The sequence below is a fragment of the Terrapene carolina genome, unplaced genomic scaffold (genome assembly GCF_002925995.2).
Source record: "Terrapene carolina triunguis isolate 2854851 unplaced genomic scaffold, T_m_triunguis-2.0 Scaffold84, whole genome shotgun sequence".
NCBI classification, from domain to species: domain Eukaryota; kingdom Metazoa; phylum Chordata; order Testudines; family Emydidae; genus Terrapene; species Terrapene triunguis.
This window is the reverse complement of record NW_020664435.1, coordinates 18389987-18409833: the sequence shown is the minus strand read 5'-3', so window position 1 is coordinate 18409833 and position 19847 is coordinate 18389987. Positions and strand designations below refer to the sequence as shown.

The following is a 19847-nucleotide window of genomic DNA, read 5'->3' as shown; positions in this document are numbered from 1 at the left end:
TTGGAACACTTTGGTTATAATATCACTCCCATGAACATTTTAAAGAGTGTCCCAAACTATGTTGCCTCAAAATGCCAACAGAGATTTTTACAAAATAACTAAATTAAACATTGAAATTGCTCTCTGGCATATGAGAGGCTACATAGAATGTATCCTCAAGGGCTTCTAGTGGTGGCTAGTTAACTGCAAGAGCAAGGCAGTTTGTGTATTCACCAGAATCTCTACATGAAATTATAGCCTCATAGTATGAAATATGGATAGTTATTTTTTGGATTAAATTTTTGAATGTACTGCCAATAGCTACTACTTCCTCTCTGTGGCTCAGATCCAGCAGAGTGCTTGCATACAAGTTTAACTTCAATCACATGAGTAATCTTATTGCCTTCAGTGGAACTATTCAAGTGCTTTAAAAGTTAAACAGGTGCTTAAGTGCTCTGCTGGATTGCAGCCTGTTCTCTCGCTCCCCTTCCATGTTCCCCTATCTCTTTTCCACTTACTATGTATTTCCCTTTCACTCTTAGGGCTGGTCCACACTGGGGCGGGGGATCGATATAGGAAATGCAACTTCAGCTACGAGAATAGCGTAGCTGAAGTTGACGTTTCCTAGATCAAACTAAATTTACTTACTTCGGGTCCACGCAGCGCAGGCAGGCTCCCCCGTCGACAGCTCTTCCTCCTCTCGGCGAGCAGGAGTTCCGCAGTCGACGGGGGAGCGCTTCTGGGATCGATCTATCGCGTCCAGATGAGACGCGATAAATCGATCCCAGAAGATCGATCTCTACCCGCCGAATTGGGCGGGTAGTATGGACCAGCCCTTAGTGTTCTTCATTCAACATGACTTCAGTGGCAGTTTCAATGGGAGCAGCAGTGATTGGTTGAATGTTCTAATTTGCAGGGCTGGTGTCACGCACAAGGATTAAGAGGGGTTTAATTTTAAGACTGCTTTTCATGGAATTATGTATATATATATAGTGCCTGGATTTAAGGACAGTAACAGTAAAATACTACTTGAGGGAAGGAAAAATATTTAAATAGTGATATAATTCCTGAGAAGAATTATTGCACAACAAATGTAATTTTTGTATCCCTTGGGCAATATTTTACAATGCTACTGTTTGAAATACTAGATGCTATTTGTTTTATTACGCTCAATTGTTATTACATAAAAGTACATGTGTTGTTTTAAAGGGATGTGTGTGCTACATTGCTCAGGTTATTTCTTTTGTTTTATTTCTAAGAAACTCAATGTATCACAATATGTGCACTGATTTATTCTCTAATATTTAGTAGCCATAATATTAAATTATTTTAGACCACCTGCTGCTGTTTCAACCAGAGTTAAGAAAATAGAAAAATATGATACAATAGTGCCTCTTGTCATCATTTACCTGAATCTTTCTGATGTTAATTGGCGGGACTGAAATATGGGACCAGATTCTCAGCTGGTTTAAAATAGTAGAGCTCCACTGCAGTCAATGAAGCTATGACAGTTTACACCAGCTGAGGGTCTGCCCCAATCTTCTATTATATTTAGACATGGTGGTTGTTTTAAATTCTGGAAGATGTATATTTAGACGTCCAGGAAAGTCCGTCCTTTTTGATATCATCCTTTGAGCAGGTAGTGGTCATTGCGGTTTCAATAAACAGTATTAAAGTACCATAAATTTACATGGCAATGACACATTCTAGCCCCAAAGAGCTTACGTTTTAAATAAGACAAACACATGACAAGAGTTCAGGACAGGTTGTCTGCACAGATTATTGATGAGGGATTGCTCAGAAGGGTAGGATTGATTCTTATTGTTGTAATGTGTGGGGCCTCAATCAGGATCGAAGCCCCGCTTTGCTAGGTGGAAATAGAAGAGAAAGGGCTTGGTGAGTGAGGAACTGAGGGAGTGTTCCAGCAGTGTGATGTAAGCATGAAGCCAAAAATGGGAAAACGAGCTGCAGAGTGGAGTAAGGTGAAAGGACTGGGAAGGAGAATGGAAAGAAATTAGATTAAATTTGGGGTTGCAGGGCAAGATTATGTAGAGCCTTGCAGGTGAGGACCATCTTCTTGAATTTAATGTATTAAGCGATAGCAAGACAACAGGAGCAGTGTAGTGTGAGAAGGGCAGTGGGAGAAGATGATGATTTCATGCAGGCATTTTAGACACAGAAGAGGACAGGAGAGGTGAAAGCCAGGGGTCCCAGACAGAAAGGAGAAAGTTAGGGCTTATCTACACACAAACCTGCACTGAAATAACTAAATATGTTTAAATTCACAACTCTTGTAAATAATGGCTTTTTAACCCCTTAAATGACATTGAAGTAAAAACTTTATTTTTTTAATGAAGAATATCCACACACCGACTTGCACTGAAACAACAAATGTTGTGAATTTTTAAACTAATTTAGTTATTTCTGTACAAGATCGTGTATAGACCTGCTGATATCTCATAGTCAGAGATAGATGCACACCTTAATAGTCTGTAAATATAATTTACTTCAGCTTTGCTTTCACCCTTCCTTGTCTTTGTGGGCCCTGAACTGTATATTATAGCAAACAAACAGGCTGGAATGTTACTAGAAAGAGTGCATGTTAGGAAATATTAAAGGAATAGTCATAGGAAGTGAATTTTAAACTCATAAATGTTGAATATTTGGACTGGAAACCTGAGTGTAACTTATAATCATCCAGTCAAGAAATGGGAACAGTATCATGTGACTTGGAACCAGTAAACTAAACAACAAAACTTTGATTTTGAATACTGAACACTCACAAACCAAGAATTATTCATGGGGAGTACACTCTACCCCGATATAACGCTGTCCTCGGGAGCCAAAAAATCTTACTGCGTTATAGGTGAAACCGTGTTATATCGAACTTGCTCTGATCCGCCGGAGTGAGCAGCCCCGCCCCCCCGGAGCAGTGCTTTATCGCATTGTATCCGAATTCGTGTTATATCAGGTCGCATTATATCGGGGTAGAGGTGTATTTGGCCAATATCTTTGAACAGTGTATAGATCTCAGGAAAATTGTAGTCTGTTTACTGACAGTCAATAAACTCTTTTATTCTTTCCTCATAAATCAATCCTCTTGGCTTGCTGATCATTTAGTTGTAGTGGTTTGAATTTATCTTTCTGGTAATGTGTTGGCCAGCACTGGACTCAGTATTCTAGGTGCTCACACTAAAGTGTTCATGATAAAGTGTAAAGAGAAGGACAAGGACACCTATTGCCACACCACTGCCCCAGAACACCACCTGTAATTCAGCAAAAACACTGATAATTTTTTTCTATTTTTCAGACAATATCCATATGCTAGGACAGTGCTGCATGCAATTGAATCTATGGTTATTAAATGGTCGCATCAGGTACGTGACATACTAAGAAGGGATTCTGTTCAACCTCTTCTGCAAGGCCTCCATTCAGATCCCCAAACTGAGCTCAACTTCTGGAAGACAAGAAAAGATAATTTGTTGTGCATATATGATCAAGTACGTATTTTCATGCATGCAAATTGAGCCACTGTTTTCAGTGTTTCAAATAACCTACATAGGAAAATGGGCACAGCTGAAGATCTGGATTTCTGATTAATCTGGCTCCATAGATATGCCCAAACAAAATGGAGTTAAGGATGGGTGATGGTATAAATAACAGGAACTGGTAGTTAGTGATGAAGGACTACATGGCAGCGGGGAACTGTCTGGATCCCTTAATTGTTCATTTCTAAATTATCTAACGTGTGTGTGTTGTCAAGAAAGCATAATTTTTTGTGGTGGTTAGCCAGACTCCACTGAAACACGCCTTCAAACTAAATTCATTAAATGAGCTTTTTGTTTAGGAATCACCCTGTTTATTTGGTTGGGTTTTTTTTTTTAAATGATCAACAGAAGTTTAGAAGAGGTGGTTGTGTAAGATCTGGAGGAGGGGAAATGTATTTCAGCATTTTCATGCCCCTGAGTCCCCTGCATCCCTCTCTGTCTTCCCCTGTTCCCTTTATGTCCTGCCTCCCCCCAGATCAACTTCCTCCATGCTCTTTGAAAATAATAATAAAAAATTGGGAGGAGGTGGCATAGGTGGGGGGGCCACACGCAACTTTCTGAACCCACAGCTTGTTTTAGCCAATCCTTTAAAACAAACAAACAAAAAAACTTAGTTATTTATCATTTTGCATCAACCCATCCTACTAGGAAAAAACTTTAATAAATGTGCTTTATCTCCCTTTCATTTGTTCCCCATCCCTCCAATTCACGTTTAGCCTTTCCTCTACTCTGTATCTTTCTGAGGTACAGTAACGCTTACTATGCCTCTTTCAGTCTATATCTTTGCACTCTCTCCACCCGAAACAATACCACCGAAATAAATATATGAATAGGCATTTTCCCTCACAGGTCCAGTAAAATAAAATTGGAGTTCCTAGGCCAAGCCATTTTAGAGACATATGAAGAGCCAGAAAATAATAAGGAAAACTTTTTGAATGACAAACTTGAATGACAAAGAAAAAAATTGAAACATCATGGTTGAACCTGTACAGGGGATTTAACTACACGTGTTCCATTAATTTTAAGATGCGTATGGCTAACTTCCCTGTGCCGATTTGAAAATCTCAATCCGGAGCTTTAGAAAACTTTTCCTATGTCTCCCCCCGCCAGAAAATGCTACATAGGGGGAAAGATTTCTTTCTGAAGAAATTGGGCTTGAAAATCAGGCTTATAATGGGAAAGTTGCTTCAACCTTAGCTATGGAATGGAGGCTGCTGCTTCAAAATACTGACTTGTTAAAATGGATATTACAAGTCTTCCAGCCGTGTTTTGTTAAAACTTTGTGCAGCTATTAAGATTATTTACATTTTAAATATGAAATGTTGTTTGGAGGTGGAAAACAGATGTTACCATCCTCTTTTTAATTCTGTATTTCCACTACCCTGGTTATTAGCAGTGCTCCAGTATAAATTGGATAAACATGAGCATAGAGAGCCTGACCCATTACCCACTGAAGTCAATGGGAGTTTTTCCATTGGGCCTGATCCAATGTCCATGGAAATCAATGTGCATATACAGTACTTGAGATTTTTTTTTTTTAAATACTTTGCGTGAAATCCTGACTCCATTGAAGTTGGCAGTAAAACTTTTGATTTCACTCGCTATATCCAAGTAGACAACATACTCCACTTTGTGACAGAAATGTTCTTACATTTAATTTGGTCTTTACTGAAAATTTTTGTTTGTTTGTTATGATTCTAGCTTCAGTCTCGTGTTGTTCAAAAAATGGTTAAGATCTTAAAAGCCAAAGAGAGCAGCTATTATCCTACTTCTCAGAACATTTTGAAGGACGTAGAAGATGGTAAGGGTAGCTTGAATGAAATTTATATTTTGTCTACCTTTATATGTTTGTGTTATAGAATAATCTATAATACTGTTTGCAATAACACTATAATTATGCCACTGCTAAGCTGTATCTGTGCCGGAGGAGCATGTACACATTAAATCAAACCGCTTTGTATTTAGACTTTGCTCATTATTTACTTTTGTAAAGTTTATGTGGATACTTTTCCTTCCATAAAAGTCAGGGAGAGATATAGCACTAATTAAATAAATTAGTGTGTGTGTTTCTAAACATTATTTTGAGTCTTCACATGTACTATATCTGTTATGCAGACTTCATTGCTAACATGAATAACTGTGCACTTAGTATATTAGCTAAATATTCCTTTATTATTAGTTTGTATTTTATATATAGCAAATGAAGTTTCAATGAAATATAATAAAAATGCCTTGTACTCTTATAGTGCCATTTATCTTATGAGTTGTTAGCTTAGTAAGCAATAATATTTAGCTCTTACATAATACTTCTCATTAGTAATTCTCAAAGTGCTTTACAATGGAGGTAAGTATTGTTAGCCTCATTTTACAGACAAGAAAATGAGACTCAAGGAGGTGAAGTGACTTGCTCAAGGTCAAGTGGCTGAGTCGGGATTAGAATCCAGGTCTCGTGAGACCCAGTCCAGTATGCTCTCCACTAGGTCGTACTGTCCCAGTTCAGCCTCATATCCCTGTTAAGCAGGTAAATTATGCCCGTTTTATGGATGGGTCTCTTTCTCTCTTGTATGCAGATGTCAGCGCTTGATGTCCAGGTTCCATAACCAGATGATACCTTCTATATCAAGGGAGGCTAGGTGTTGTAAACTGCCCTTTAGATGCCACTCTTCTGCCTCACGACTACTTATCTGCTCTGCTGCTCCACAGTCACAGTATAGGGAGGAAAGCAGGCCGAGCCAATGTATGGTTGCAGCAATTCTGTTTGAGCCAGAGAGTAGCCTAGTAAGCCTGGTCTAGGATCTTTGATCAAGGAGACAGGTGCAGTGATGAACTCCTGAATTTACTTAGTGTGTTAGTCTTTCCCATCGATGCTTCCACACTGTAAGGATGTAGTTTTCAGCTCCCTAGTGGTGCTGATTGTCCATGCACGCTAAAGGGCCAGTAGCACTATTGTCCTGGAGTGTGTGAACTGTTGTAGCAAAGGGATGTTGAGAGATCAGCCATGGTGTCACACCACAAAAATGGAATTCCTCTCCTGAAAACAAGGAGACCTTTGAGTTGGCTCAGAGTGTTGTTCTCTGTCTGGTTGACTGATGCCTCGTTCTCAGAGACGTAATAGGTTGGTTCATCTGTCACAGCTCTCCAGGCAGACTTAACAGTAATGGCATCTTGTTAAAGGTCTGGCAGAGCTGTGTGTACTAGTACATGCAAATTGAAGGTTTGTGTATAGTTCAAACAGCCACTAATAATACAAGTGGTTGAATTCAACTCCATGTTGACAAGCTGAGTGTGGTGGCTGCACCCCCAGATGGCAGAGCAGTATTCTGCTGGATCAAACACCAAGGCCAGTACGGATGTATGAAGGACCAAAGGATCTGTGCCACAGGAGGCTCCTCACAGTTTTCATATCCAGGCAGTACAGGAAGAGAAGTTCATGTTCAGGTGTTGCAGGTAAGGCCAGTATGTCAGGCTATGCTGGAGTTTTACTCCCAAGTATGTGAAAACTGAATGGAATGGCAGTGGCTGTTCTTGGATATGAATCTAAATGGGTTGATTGGCAAGAAGATTGTTTAGATGGAAGGTAGTTGCCAATTTCTTGGTTTCATTGAGAATTAGTCTTCATTGCTGGAAGTAAGTGGTCAAGTTCCAGTGTCGGCAATATAGATGTCATCAGCATATACCTACTTCTTGGCCTGCATTTCAAGAAGGTCGTATGTGTATATATTGAACAAAAGGGGAGCCCAAACTGACCCTCATGGAAGGCCACTTTGGAGACATTTAAAGTGACTGACTTTCTCCCCAACTTGCAGGATGAAGCTTCGGTTGCTAATCATACCTTCGATAAACCACATCATCAGCCTACAAGGACTATAGTAGAACCTCAGAGTTACGTACACCTCAGGAATGGAGGTTGTTCATAATTCTGAAATGTTCGTAACTCTGAACAAAACATTATAGTTGTTCTTTCAAAAGTTTACAACTGAATATTGACTTAATCAGCTTTGAAACTTTACTATGCAGAAGAAAAATGCTGCTTTTAACCATCTTAATTTAATGAAACAAGTACAGAAACAGATTTCTTATCTTCTCAAATCTTTTTTTTTTAAACTTTCCCGCTTTAGTAGTTTATATTTAACAAAGTACTGTATTTGCCTTTTTTTTTGGTCTCTGCTGCTGCCTGATTGCATACTTCCAGGTCCAAATATGGTGTGTAGTTGACTGGTTAGTTCATAACTCTGGTGTTCATAACTCTGAGGTTCTATTGTAGCTTGGCAGTCAGCCCAACATGCCACACAGTTTCGTGGGCAGAGTTTCATTCCATCAGATTGATAAAGACTGCACTGACGTCAGTGGCATGCTGTGAAATTTTTAGTAAGGCATGCAATTCTACACTTTCATGCAAGGTGTGACCTCACATGTTCGAGTCTATGTGCTTTCGAGGAGCAGATGGAATCGTCCCATGGGCATAGCAGGTCGGGAAATCGTATTCAGGGCTTTCATATTCTTCTGGGGCATCTAATGCATGTGTTGCATAATTAGACAGCATGCCACTGACCAACTTTCTTTCCAGGATCAAATGCATTTTCTGTATCTTTAGTTAGAAGAAGTAGCTGATCTTGGGTGCATTGTCCCCTCCTAAATCCAGCCTGAACATGAGGCTGCTGAGGTTCAACTAGCTCATTAATCCACATCAGGATTAGTCTTTTAATCAATTAATAGATAACACATAGCAGAAAAACTGATCAGTAATTCTTTGGGTCTGTCAATGGTTTCCCTTGCTTAGGAACAGCTATGACCTTTGCTATGTGCCACGCTTTTGGGATGCTGCAGTTCTGGGTACAAATCAGAAATCGAAGCAGCCAGCTACTTCTTTGAGTTATTGTCCCTACGGGTTCTCCACAGGTGCACACATATCCTGACATGAACTCTCAATAAGAGATTTTTTTTTTCTGCTAGTAGTGTCTGCAGGTACACACCTGTGCCGTATGCCTCTTTGTGCTCCAGTATGAGGCCATATAGGCAGAAACAGACCCACACCACTCCAGTACCTTCTCAACCACTGGTGGCTTGAAATGGAGTTCTGATCCACAAAGCCCTGCTCAAACTGAAACAAGAGAAAGCAGTGATAATTTTCATATCATCGGCATGGCTGGGACAGGTGTTGTTCCCGACCCTGATCCATCTGGTGACATGTCTGCCTCTGCATGTCCTCTAATGACTGACCTAGGAGTCAGACTCCATAATGCTCCCCAATATATCATCCTTGCACCTCAAGGTCTGGCTCCTCGATGGTTCTTGGGCCTAGAGCAGGAGTGTTCTCCCAAAGTCCAGCTGGTTCTTTTAAATAGCAGGAAACCTACCACATATAGGACTTGCCTGCAGAAGTGGAAGCACTTCAAACACACTATATCTCCTACTAATTTTTCCCCTGACATCCATCCTCGACTACCTACTAAACCTGAAATCTATGGGACTGTCCCTGAGTTCTATCAAGGTTTATTTAGATGCCATCATGGCATTCCATTCACCAGTTGAAGGTTTGTCGGTCTTCACACATCCTATGACAGCAAGATTCCTTAAGGGCCTCCTTAACCTGTTCCCTTCAGTGTGGGATACTATCCTATCCTAGGACCTCAATTTAGTGCTTAACATGTTAAGAGAACCTCCCTTCAAGCCTGATCACTTCTCTATCTGTCCTTCAAGACATTGTTCCTTGTGGCAATCACATTGGCCAGAAGGGTAGGGGAACTGAGAGTCCTCAGGGCTGACCCACCATATATGGTGTTTGTATCTGGACAAAGTTGCATTGTATCCCCACCCTCACTTCCTCTCTAAAGTCTCATCAGAGTTCCACATCAATCAGGACATTCAACTACCGATATTTTATCCGAAGGCCTACTTGTGCAGAGAAGAGACCAGTCTGTACACAGGATGTAAGACAAGCTGTGGCTTTCTACCTTCACCATACTCAGCCCTTCAGGGTTTCCCCTATGTTCTTTGTTTCCTTTGTTTAGAGGATGAGGGGTCACTCTGTCTCCTGTCAGAGACTATCTAAGTGCATATTGGGGTGTATTTTGTCATGCCACGGGTCCTCTGGAATGCACCCCCCTCCTAGAGTCACTACTCATTCCAGAAAGGCTCATTCTAAATATGTTGCCCTCCTTAGGAAGGTACCCACCAATGACATTTTCAAGACAGCCACCTGGTCCTCCATTCATACATTTTTACAGCATTATGCCTTACTCCATGCCTCCAGGGTGGATGCAGTCTCTCGTCCCCTAGCACCCCACCTCCTAATTGCGCTACATTGATGACATCATCATATGGACCCATGGGAAGGAGGCCCTTGAAGAATTCCACCTGGATTTCAACAATTTCCACCCCAGCATCAACCTCAGCCTGGACCAGTCCACACAAGAGATCCACTTCCTGGACACTACAGTGCAAATAAGTGATGGCCACATAAACACCACCCTATACCAGAAACCTACTGCCTGCTATACTTACCTACATGCCTCCAGCTTCCATCCAGGACACATCACACGATCCATTCTCTACAGCAGGGGTCGGCAACCTTTCAGAAGTGGTGTGCCGAGTCTTCATTTATTCACTCTGATTTAAGGTTTTGCGTGCCAGTCATACATTTTAACGTTTTTAGAAGGGCTCGTTCTATAAGTCTGTAATATATAACTAAACTATTGTTGTATGTAAAGTAAATAAGGTTTTTAAAACGTGTAAGAAGCTTCATTTAAAATTAAATTAAAATGCAGAGCCCCCCGGACCGGTGGCCAGGACCTGGGCAGTGTGAGTGCCACTGAAAATCAACTCACGTGCCGCCTTTGGCACACGTGCCTTAGGTTGCCCGCCCCTGGTCTACAGCCAAGCCCTAAGATGCAACCGAATTTCCTCCAATCCTTCAGACAGAGACAAACACCTACAAGATCTTTATCAAGCATTCTTAAAACTACAATACCTACCTGGGGAAGTGAAGAAACAGATTGACAGAGCGAGACAGGTACCCAGAAGTTACCTATTACAGGACAGGCCCAACAAGGAAAATAACAGAACACCGCTGGCCATCATGTACAGCCCCCAGCTGAAACCTCTCCAGCACATCTTCAACGATCTACAATCTATCCTGGAAAACGATCCCTCACTCTCACAGACCTTGGGAGGCAGGTCAGTCCTCGCTTACAGACAGCCCCCCAATCTGAAGCAAATACTCGTCAGCAACTACACCACAGAAACACTAACCCAGGAACCAATCCCTGTAACAAACCCTGTTGCCTAATCTGTCCCGTATCTACTCTAGCGACACCATCAGAGAACCCAACCACATGAGCCACACCATCAGCGACTCATTCACCTGCACATCTACTAATGTGGTATATGCCATTATGTGCCAACAATGCCCCTCTGCTGTGTACATTGGCCAGACTGGACAGTCTCTATGTAAAAGAATAAATGGACACAAATCAGACATCAGGAATGGTAACATATAAAAGCCAGTAGGAGAACACTTCAATCTCCCTGGACATTCAATAACAGATTTAAAAGTAGCCATCCTTCAACAAAAAAGCTTCAAAAACAGACTTCAAAGAGAAACTGCAGAGCTACAATTGATTTGCAAATTTAACACCATTAATTTGGGCTTGAATAGGGACTGGGAGTGGCTGGCTCACTACAAAAGCAGTTTTCTCTCTCTTGGTATTGGCACCTCCTCATCAATTATTGGGAGTGGACCACATCTACCCTGACTGAATTGGCCTTGTCAGCACTGGTTCTCCACTTGTAAGGTAACTCCTTTCTCTTCATGTGTCAGTATATTTATGCCTGCATCTGTAATTTTCACTCCATGCATCAGAAGAAGTGGGATTTTTTACCATGAAAGCTTATGCCAAATAAATCTGTTAGTCTTTAAGGTGCCACCGGACTCCTAGTTGTTTTTGTGGATACAGACTAACATGGCTACCCGCCTGATACTTGGCAGTCTTTGAAACTGTTCTAAACTCTGTACTGGATCCACTTCCTCAGCACCCTCCTCCACTTTAAGGAACTGCTTAGGAATCTCCTCATGTGAAGCGCCCATTGGAGCAATAACTCAAAGGACTGGTTACTTAACTTGCACTGTAACTGAAGTTCCTCAAGATGTTTTGTCCCTATGGGTGCTCCACTATTTGCTTTCCTTTCCCCTTTACTTTGAAGTTTTACCATGTTCTGAGTCTGAGAAGGAACAGGAGTGGCGCAGGTCTGCTCCTCACTAGATGCCCTTGTATTGGAGCACAAGCAGGCATATGGAGCAGGCTTGGACCCACGGGCATGATTAGCAGAAAAAATCTCAGGTTGAATGTGCACAGGAGTGTGCATGTCCTCATGTGGAGCACCCATAGCGACAAAACATCCTGAAGGACTCCATTTACTGTACAATGTGTGACAGGGTCAGGCCAGATGGCTACGGAAGAGTGCAGGAAGGAAGGTACATTAGCCTCAGGATAAGCAGGTCCCTCTTCCCCTGGTAACTGAGCAGGGGTTACTCCAGGTTAATTAGGACACCTGCAGCCAATGAAGAACCTGCTGGAATGGGTTAAAAGCCTTCCCTCCCCCCCACCCCCCAGCCAGTCAGTGTAGGTGATAGGTGTTGTGAGAGTGGAGGCAAGCTGCTGGAGAGCTGAGCGGTGTGGAAGCAGACAAGGATCAGGGGAGAACCCCACAGTTGTAGAGATTCAGGAGAAATCCTACCCTAAACAGGAGCTAAGGACCCTTCCAGGTCCAAAGATGTGAAGAAAAGGACCCTGCCAGAATGGGAGTGCCTTAGCCGTGCGTTTGGTGTGGTGCTGCCACACCTGGAAGGGCTTCACCAAAGACTAGGGGCTCTCCCTCCACCGGCAGGAGGGTCAGGAGGAACCCCACCCAAGCAAAGTGGGGACAATAAGCCAAGGGGTGTGGGGAAGTAACCCAGGGAAGCTAGCAGCTTTCCTGGGAACTGACAGCGTGAGGCTGCTACTTGTAGGGTACCTGAGTTGGGGCCTGGAGTAGAGGGCAGGACCGCCCCCCGCCCTTTTTCCACTCACTGGATGTCCACCGAGGAGGCCAGAAGCCCTAGTGAAGCAGTGAGGGTCTAGCAGGCCCAGAAATGGGAAGGCCGCTTGGAGACAGAATTTCTCCGCCCACTATAAACAGAGGGTGGAAATTCTGAGAGACGAGACGCTATCCTGACCCACCACTAAAAGGGAAGCACAGGACCCACCAAGGTGGAGAAGAAGCCCTGCTACAAATGTAAGTAACTTCTCCTTTTAGTGATTGGTCCAAAATGAGCGACAAATTTGCTATGGATATTATATAGACCAGGAGCCTTGTTAGGCTGTAGTTGATGTATTACTTGGTCAAGCTCTTGATCAGTGAAAGGAATCATCAGACTCATGTCTACATCCTGAGTCTCTATCTCTCACCAACCACCATGTTAACTGTATGGCTGAAAGCTTCGTCTCAATTAGGAGCACTGCCATTGGCCACCAGCTGGGATGCGATGGAGTTTGCTGTGATTTGGTATTTCCTCTTGCCCAGACTAGAATCTCAGCTCAGCCTCTTAACAGTTTGCCAGACTTTGTGACTAGAAATGTAAGAAATTCAATTTATAAATAATTTCTTTCTGTCATTCTTGCCTGGTTTGATCTTGAAGGTGAAAAAGTCTCTATTTTTATCAAATACCTCCTGTTCATTCTTGGCGGATTTAAATTCCTGATAGGAGTCTGGTCGCATGAGATGACCAGCCAGGAATGAATTGTTGATGAAATCCCAGAGGTATAGATTTCTTTGTATCATCCAGAATTTTATCACAGAAAGCTTGATAGATGGCACTGATGTTGTCTGGCATATCTGATTCTGAGTCTTTACGCACAAAAGATTCAAACTCAGATTGGAACAGATCCCACCTTGCTTTTCAGAAATTCCACCAAGATTTTTGGAGGTTGCTTGTAGCTGGAATTTGCATGCCCATTGCAATCAAGCATGGCTAGTGCTGGGATCAGGAAAACATATCAAGCACTTCATGCTCTGTGTTCAGTTGTAGAAAAGGTGAGGTCAGGAGAAGAATCTGAGGTCCATCTCTAGCTTTGGAAAGTGGGTGGCTGCTTAGGATTGTATAGAAGATGCAGGTCAACTATTGATGCCCACTCCTCTAGCCTTACTCTGTCCACATCATCAAAGTATCCCGAGAGGGAATGATGTGAGTTAAAATCACCACATTAGACTGAAGGTCTTGAGAAGAAGCGCAAGACAGAAGTTGGCCTATTGGCAAATGGGGGTTTGTAGATGTTGACAAGATGATGTTGGTGAAAGACAAGTGTGGACAAATAATTGATGAACAAACAAGCAAACAGTAAGCGCTGGAAATAGTATTTTGAAGAGCTATCCAGTGTACCAAACACCGTAGATGAAATGGTCCTGGAGAAGCTTCTTAGCACAAATGAGGGAGAGCAGATGCCGTAATTCTTAGAAGAAGTCAATATCTCAATAGAAAGTTTGAAAAAGAAATACGTGCCAGGAGGTGATGACAAAATCACAGAGCTGAGGTAAGCAGGCGAGGAAAATGTATAAAGGTGATGAAGAAGTTATTCAATAAGATTTACAAATGAGCAAGCACTGAGTGAAGGCAAGAAAGTGATCATACCGATCTATGAAAAAGGAGAGAAGAGTGAGTGCAAGAACTCAGATGAATCCGCTTATTATGTGTGTTGGTAAAAGCATTCACCAACACTTTGCAGAGGTGAATGAAGAGGTCTGTGGAAGCAGCACTTGCACAGGAACAGGCCAGATTTAGACTAGGACGAAGTACAATAGATCAGTTATTTGTGATCAGGCAGATATCAGAGAAGCTTATAGAACATTATCAAAAGGGTTACAACAATGTTATAGACTTCAATCAGGCTTTTGATAGCATTTCACAGAAAGGGATATGGCAAGTTATGAGAATGTATGGCATGCCTAACAAATTAATCAGGTGGATAGAAAACATCTACAGCAAGTCAATGAGTGTGGTAAGAGTAGACAAGAAGCTGACGGAATGGTTCAGGATGACTGTAGGAGTGAGACAAAGGTGGACCCTGTTGCCAGATTTGTTCAACTTGGTACTAAAAGCAATAACGCCTGTAGCACTGAGAGATGAAATGGGAGGAATCATGTTATTTGATAGGACCCCGCAAAACCTTAGATTTGCAGACAATATTGACCTGACCACGTTGGCCAAGGAGGGTTTACAGACATATAACTGTCAACTGGGAAAGCAGAAAATTTGGATTGAAGATCAGCATGAAGAAGACAAAAATTATGGCAAATGGAACACATGAGAAGTGGTAAAGATCAAACTCGGAAACAATGAACTAGAACAAAGTGGAAAAATTTGTGTACCTTGGAGTACAGAAGAATGGGAATTGTGAAGATGACATAAGAAGAATTGGACCAGATGCTACTGCATTCAGAAGACTGCAATATCTGGAAGGCTAAAGACATTCTTATAAAAACAAAAATCAGCGTATATGAGATAACTGTCATGCTTATACTGCTGTACAGGAAGGCATGCTGGAGCATTAGGAAGGCCTACGAATGAAAAGTTTTGACTGCAGACATGAATTGGCTGAGGGGAATACTGAGAGTTTCAAAACCACAGAAGATAAAAAATGAAGAGATAAGAAAATAGCCAGGGCAAGAAATAACGCTGTTACAGAAGATTCAAGAAAGACTGCTGTGACAGTTTGGACGTATATAAAGAGAGCACCTGGAAAGGATACCATACATGGCGATACATACCAGAGTGCAAGGAACTAGAAATCGAGGAAGATCAAGGATGTGTTGGATAGACAACACAGTTGAGAATGACAGAACAAAAAAGTTTAAAGAAGAACAAAGCTGTGTAGCTTGTACCAGATAGAAAGTGGTCGACAGACTTCAGTTGGCCCCATCATTGCTGTTGAGCTGACAGATGCAAATCAAAGAAGAATAAGAAAAGAGTAGGTCCTTCATTTTCATAGCCTGACTTCCTATGACATCATTTGTACCTGATGAGACAGGAGTTGCTGGAATACCTTCTCTGATGTAGGATGCCATCCTGTATTGCCTATGATGAAGCTGAGACACAACAGCAAAGCTAGGAATTGATAGTTGAGTGTCAATGGTAGTGTGTTCCCTGAAGCAAGGTAACGTGCTTCATGTTCCAGGGCTGACTGAAGGAGGATGTCCTTCTTGGCTGCTGAAATTCCCTCAATATTGAGGTGCAGCATCCTGAGCTAACGTTTGTGACCTCTGGCCTGGAAGAGGATCCCATTGGAGGACCACTACTTTGGGCTGTATTTGTCTTTGTCTTTCACTTTTTTACAAGAAGAACTTGAGCTCCAATTTTGCATTTTTATCTACTTTAGCTTCCCTTTTCGCTACTAACATGGAGATGTTGTGTGACAGTGGTAGGTTTGTTCCTCTTTACTTTTTATGACTCTGTAACAATAGCACTTACCATAGGCACCGATTCCATGGGTGTTCCGGGGCTGGAGCACCCACGAGGAAAAAATGGTGGGTGCTAAGCACCCACTGGCAGCCCTCTATCAGCCTCTCCTTCCTTCCCCAGTGCCTCCTGTGCAGGAGGCTCTGGGGGAAATGGGGAGGAGCAAGGACATGGTGCGCTCAGGGTGGCGGCGGAATGGGGTGGGAAGAGGCGGTGGGGCAGGAAGAGGCGGGGTGGGGATGGGGTGGGGACAGGGCCTGGGGCAGAGCCAGGGGTCGAACACCACCCGGCACGTTGGAAAGTCGGTGCCTGTGGCACTTACCCAGAACTGAGTTCTGGCACATGTGGTTCTTCCCTTCGGGCGTCTGTGACCAGTGGTGAATATAGTGTGACAGCCCTCCTACAGTATTTATTTTAACAGTTGGAACAAAGTGTCAGAGAAAAACTATTTTAAAACCACCAACAGTCCACATGCACGTCTATCTTACGTGAAGTCTTTCGAGCCCCTGATGGTAACTTAGGCAGGTCTAACCTCTTCAGAATCCTGAGAGGTATGCAGGGTATATCTACTCTTCCAGTTGAAGGTGTAAATTCCAGCTTGAGGAGATGTATCCCCACTAGCTTTGTTGATCTAGCACAGTGAAAACAGAGTGTAGCTGTGTCAGCATGAGTGATGGGAGGGACTAGCTGCCCTGAGTACATTATAGTATCTTGGGTGGGTATGTATTTGGGGCAGCTACACTCCTTTGTGGACTGGCTCTATCAGAGCTAGTGTGGGTACGTCTCCTCATGCTGGAATTTACACTTCGAGCGTGAAGTGTCAACATGGCATCCTTAGGCTGGCTCCCCCGAACACTTCCCCCATCTTTTAAGAGTCCCTTTTTTAAACTGCTGTAGTCCTTTTGGTCTTTGGTGTGTGCAGGCCTTTTCCTATCATGGCATTGTCTCAAAACATCCTTCAGACATTTGGGATGAAGTGGCTTAAGTTCCCTCACAGCCCCTTGTTACATTAACCCAATATATTCATACACCATTCCAATAACTAGGTCAACATTCAGTATTCATACATTAGTACACAGCAGTTCCTACTCCATCACACAATGGGCTCTACTCTGGTGAAAATATCCTCAGTAGTTGTTATCCCATTGAGGATTTACAAACCTCTGGAGTACAAGGTCACAGAGGCCTTTCCCTATGTTAAAGGACTGCTTATGGGACTGCCAAAGCTTGCTTCCTTTTCAAAGATAGTCACAGATCCTGCCAGTTGGGCTCATGGGAATGATGTTGGCATGGCATGTTGTGTCCCTTGATACCCTAATCCAAAGGGGATAGGAAGGGAGACTTCTTTCTTGACTGTCTGACTTTGCTGATAGAGACAGGAACACACAAACACACTGCTCTTTGCCAGTGAGCATTGTTTGGAAACATGCCGCTTCTCCAACAAACACAGTTTTTAAAAAAGACTACAGGCCTCTGACTTGTCCCTCTTGCTGGAATTGCACATGCCTATTACTTAAAATGTAGGTCTGCAGTAACTTCTGCGTCACTCCAAGCTGGTTGGCTGAGGCGGGGGAACAAACAGACAGGGATCTGTGCATCACAACTCTTTCTTTTCTAACTCCCAGCAGTAGAACTGATGAATGGGGAGTTGTCTGAGCCTTGTGCTGTGTCGTCGAGCTTCTGTGCCTTCACCACAATACTGTCTCATGCCCCAGAAACCTACATATATTTCTCCCTGGATAAAGTCTGTTGTCATTTTATATCTGTGGGGAAAAAATAAAATTGATTAAATTTACAAAGTTACACTCTCCGCCATTGACACTGATAAGCCTTCTAATTTTTACAGTTATTGCATTGAAACTATATTCCTTTTAGACTAGAATAATTTTTCATTCCTCAATGTAAACAAGCTGATTTAGAAACAATCATATCTGAGGTTTTATCATTTTCTTTTTTTCTTTTTACAGCACTTATGGAAGCCCAAGATATTGAACTGTACCTGAGACCACTGAGAAGACCCATTCAGTTTCTTCAGGAGACAGAATTCCCCAAGATCCGTGCTTTAATTCCCCCTTTGTTTCACACCATCTCCCTGATCTGGAGTCACTCCCAGTTTTACAGTGTGCCGGCACGAATAATAGTTCTACTGCAAGAGTTCTGCAATCTGTTCATTGACCAGGTAGCTCAAAATATAAATCATAAACTATATGTACCCAGTAAATAAGGGCCAGTCAATAAATCGTATGCTAATAACAAAAGAATATGAATTTAGCCTGTGTTACTTAGTTTTTCTAATAAATAGAACAATTAGAACATTAATCATGTTTCTGCAGAAATCTCAAATTACCATTTCACTACTAAACCTGCAGCACAGCCAAATAATTAGAACGATCAGTGCTGCCATTTCACAAGTTCTTTGTTAAAAAATGCAATAATCTCTTTGCATAAAGAAGAAAAAGTATTCTTCAAAAATCATGCAGCGCTCGGCAAGTTGTTTCTTCTGTTGCCAGGCAGGTCTAATGTCTCTTTTCTTAGCAGGTATAATGAAAACTATTTGCTTTATCAAATTGCAAACTTGTGATAAGAGCTATTCAAATCAAGAAAATATGGAATTAGCAAGCAAATTGTCAGTGAGTGACTTTGAAATGCTGCATTTTCTATACTCCCACAATCAATAAACCCTCCCTATTTAGCAGGGAAAGTCCCACTAATGTAACACATACTGATCCTTTCCCACTTTTCCATCCAAACATCTTTCCTAGCCCAACATATCTGAGTGGCGCTAAGACATGTGTTCATAGTGGTATCTTTTAAATATAGCCATTTCTTGAGGTCCAGTGTTGTGGACACTGTTCTTCTGGCCAAGCAAATACAGGACTCCCTTCAAAAACAGTCAATAGCATTTGTTAATTGGCCAAAAAAGTCACCTTTGAGGAGCATAAGAGAAACTGACACTCCCTAGCCTACTTCAGAGCATGATTGCACAGCTGCCACAGCATTCTAATCTCCTGCTGGCCAGGGAATGGGAGATGAAGAAACTGATTCTCCTTTCACACTAGACATTACTCCTGATTTATGCCACAAAGACAGAGACTTGTCAGAACAGGGAGCAGGACCACTAGGAGACAGCTCTGGGAGGACCAAATGTACTGTTGTCGCTGTAATATTTGCATTTCATGTTTACAGTAGAATTGCAGTGGTGCTTAGCTTTTCTCAGAACAAAACTGGTGTGAGCACCTGTGCCCCAGAAGAAAATATATAGTTATTTTTGTGAATGCAAGATGTGGTACCAGCATGACAGAGGGTAACAACAGTGGCTGCTGTGCCCAGTATGCACTCATGTAGCCAAGCCTTGGGAGGAGAATTGGGCTCCAGAAATCTACTTTGTCTCCCACATTAAACAACACTATGCAACTGAGCCTTCCCTGTCTATTTTTATTTATAGAATAGATTTTCAGTGGCCTGTTCCCATTTTGTCATGCCTTCATTTTTCCATGCCATCTCCTTCCCTGCTACTATGTTTATGCTGGATTCTGGAAGGTTGAGTTACAAAGTTTGAATGTTCATGTTTCCATTGAAGCTTTCCTGAGTGCTCTAGATTTCCTGTAGTGACTATTACTACATTCTGCCTTTTTTATTTTGTATTTACAGAGTAATTAATCTAGTCTTACTATTGCTACTAACATGGTTTTTAAAATAAAAAACCATACGCTAAAAGCAGAGGCCACAGAAACCACAGTATCTGTGAATGCTCCAAACACAGAAGACAGATTCTATTTAAAAAGGGAAACTGTTAGTAGCCTAGTGTTAATGATGTAGGTGCGATTCTG

At 42.2% G+C, this 19847-nt stretch overlaps 1 protein-coding gene across 1 annotated transcript in view; it reads left to right on the top strand.

The window, feature by feature from the left end:
- Positions 1–19847, top strand: part of DNAH11 (dynein axonemal heavy chain 11) — a 278248-nt gene that overhangs the window by 18151 nt on the left and 240250 nt on the right. The window contains exons 4-6 of the mRNA XM_026649417.2: positions 3290–3479; positions 5229–5328; positions 17985–18196. Of these exons, the coding sequence (XP_026505202.1) occupies positions 3290–3479; positions 5229–5328; positions 17985–18196 (502 nt within the window). The remainder of the gene's footprint in view (positions 1–3289; positions 3480–5228; positions 5329–17984; positions 18197–19847) is intronic.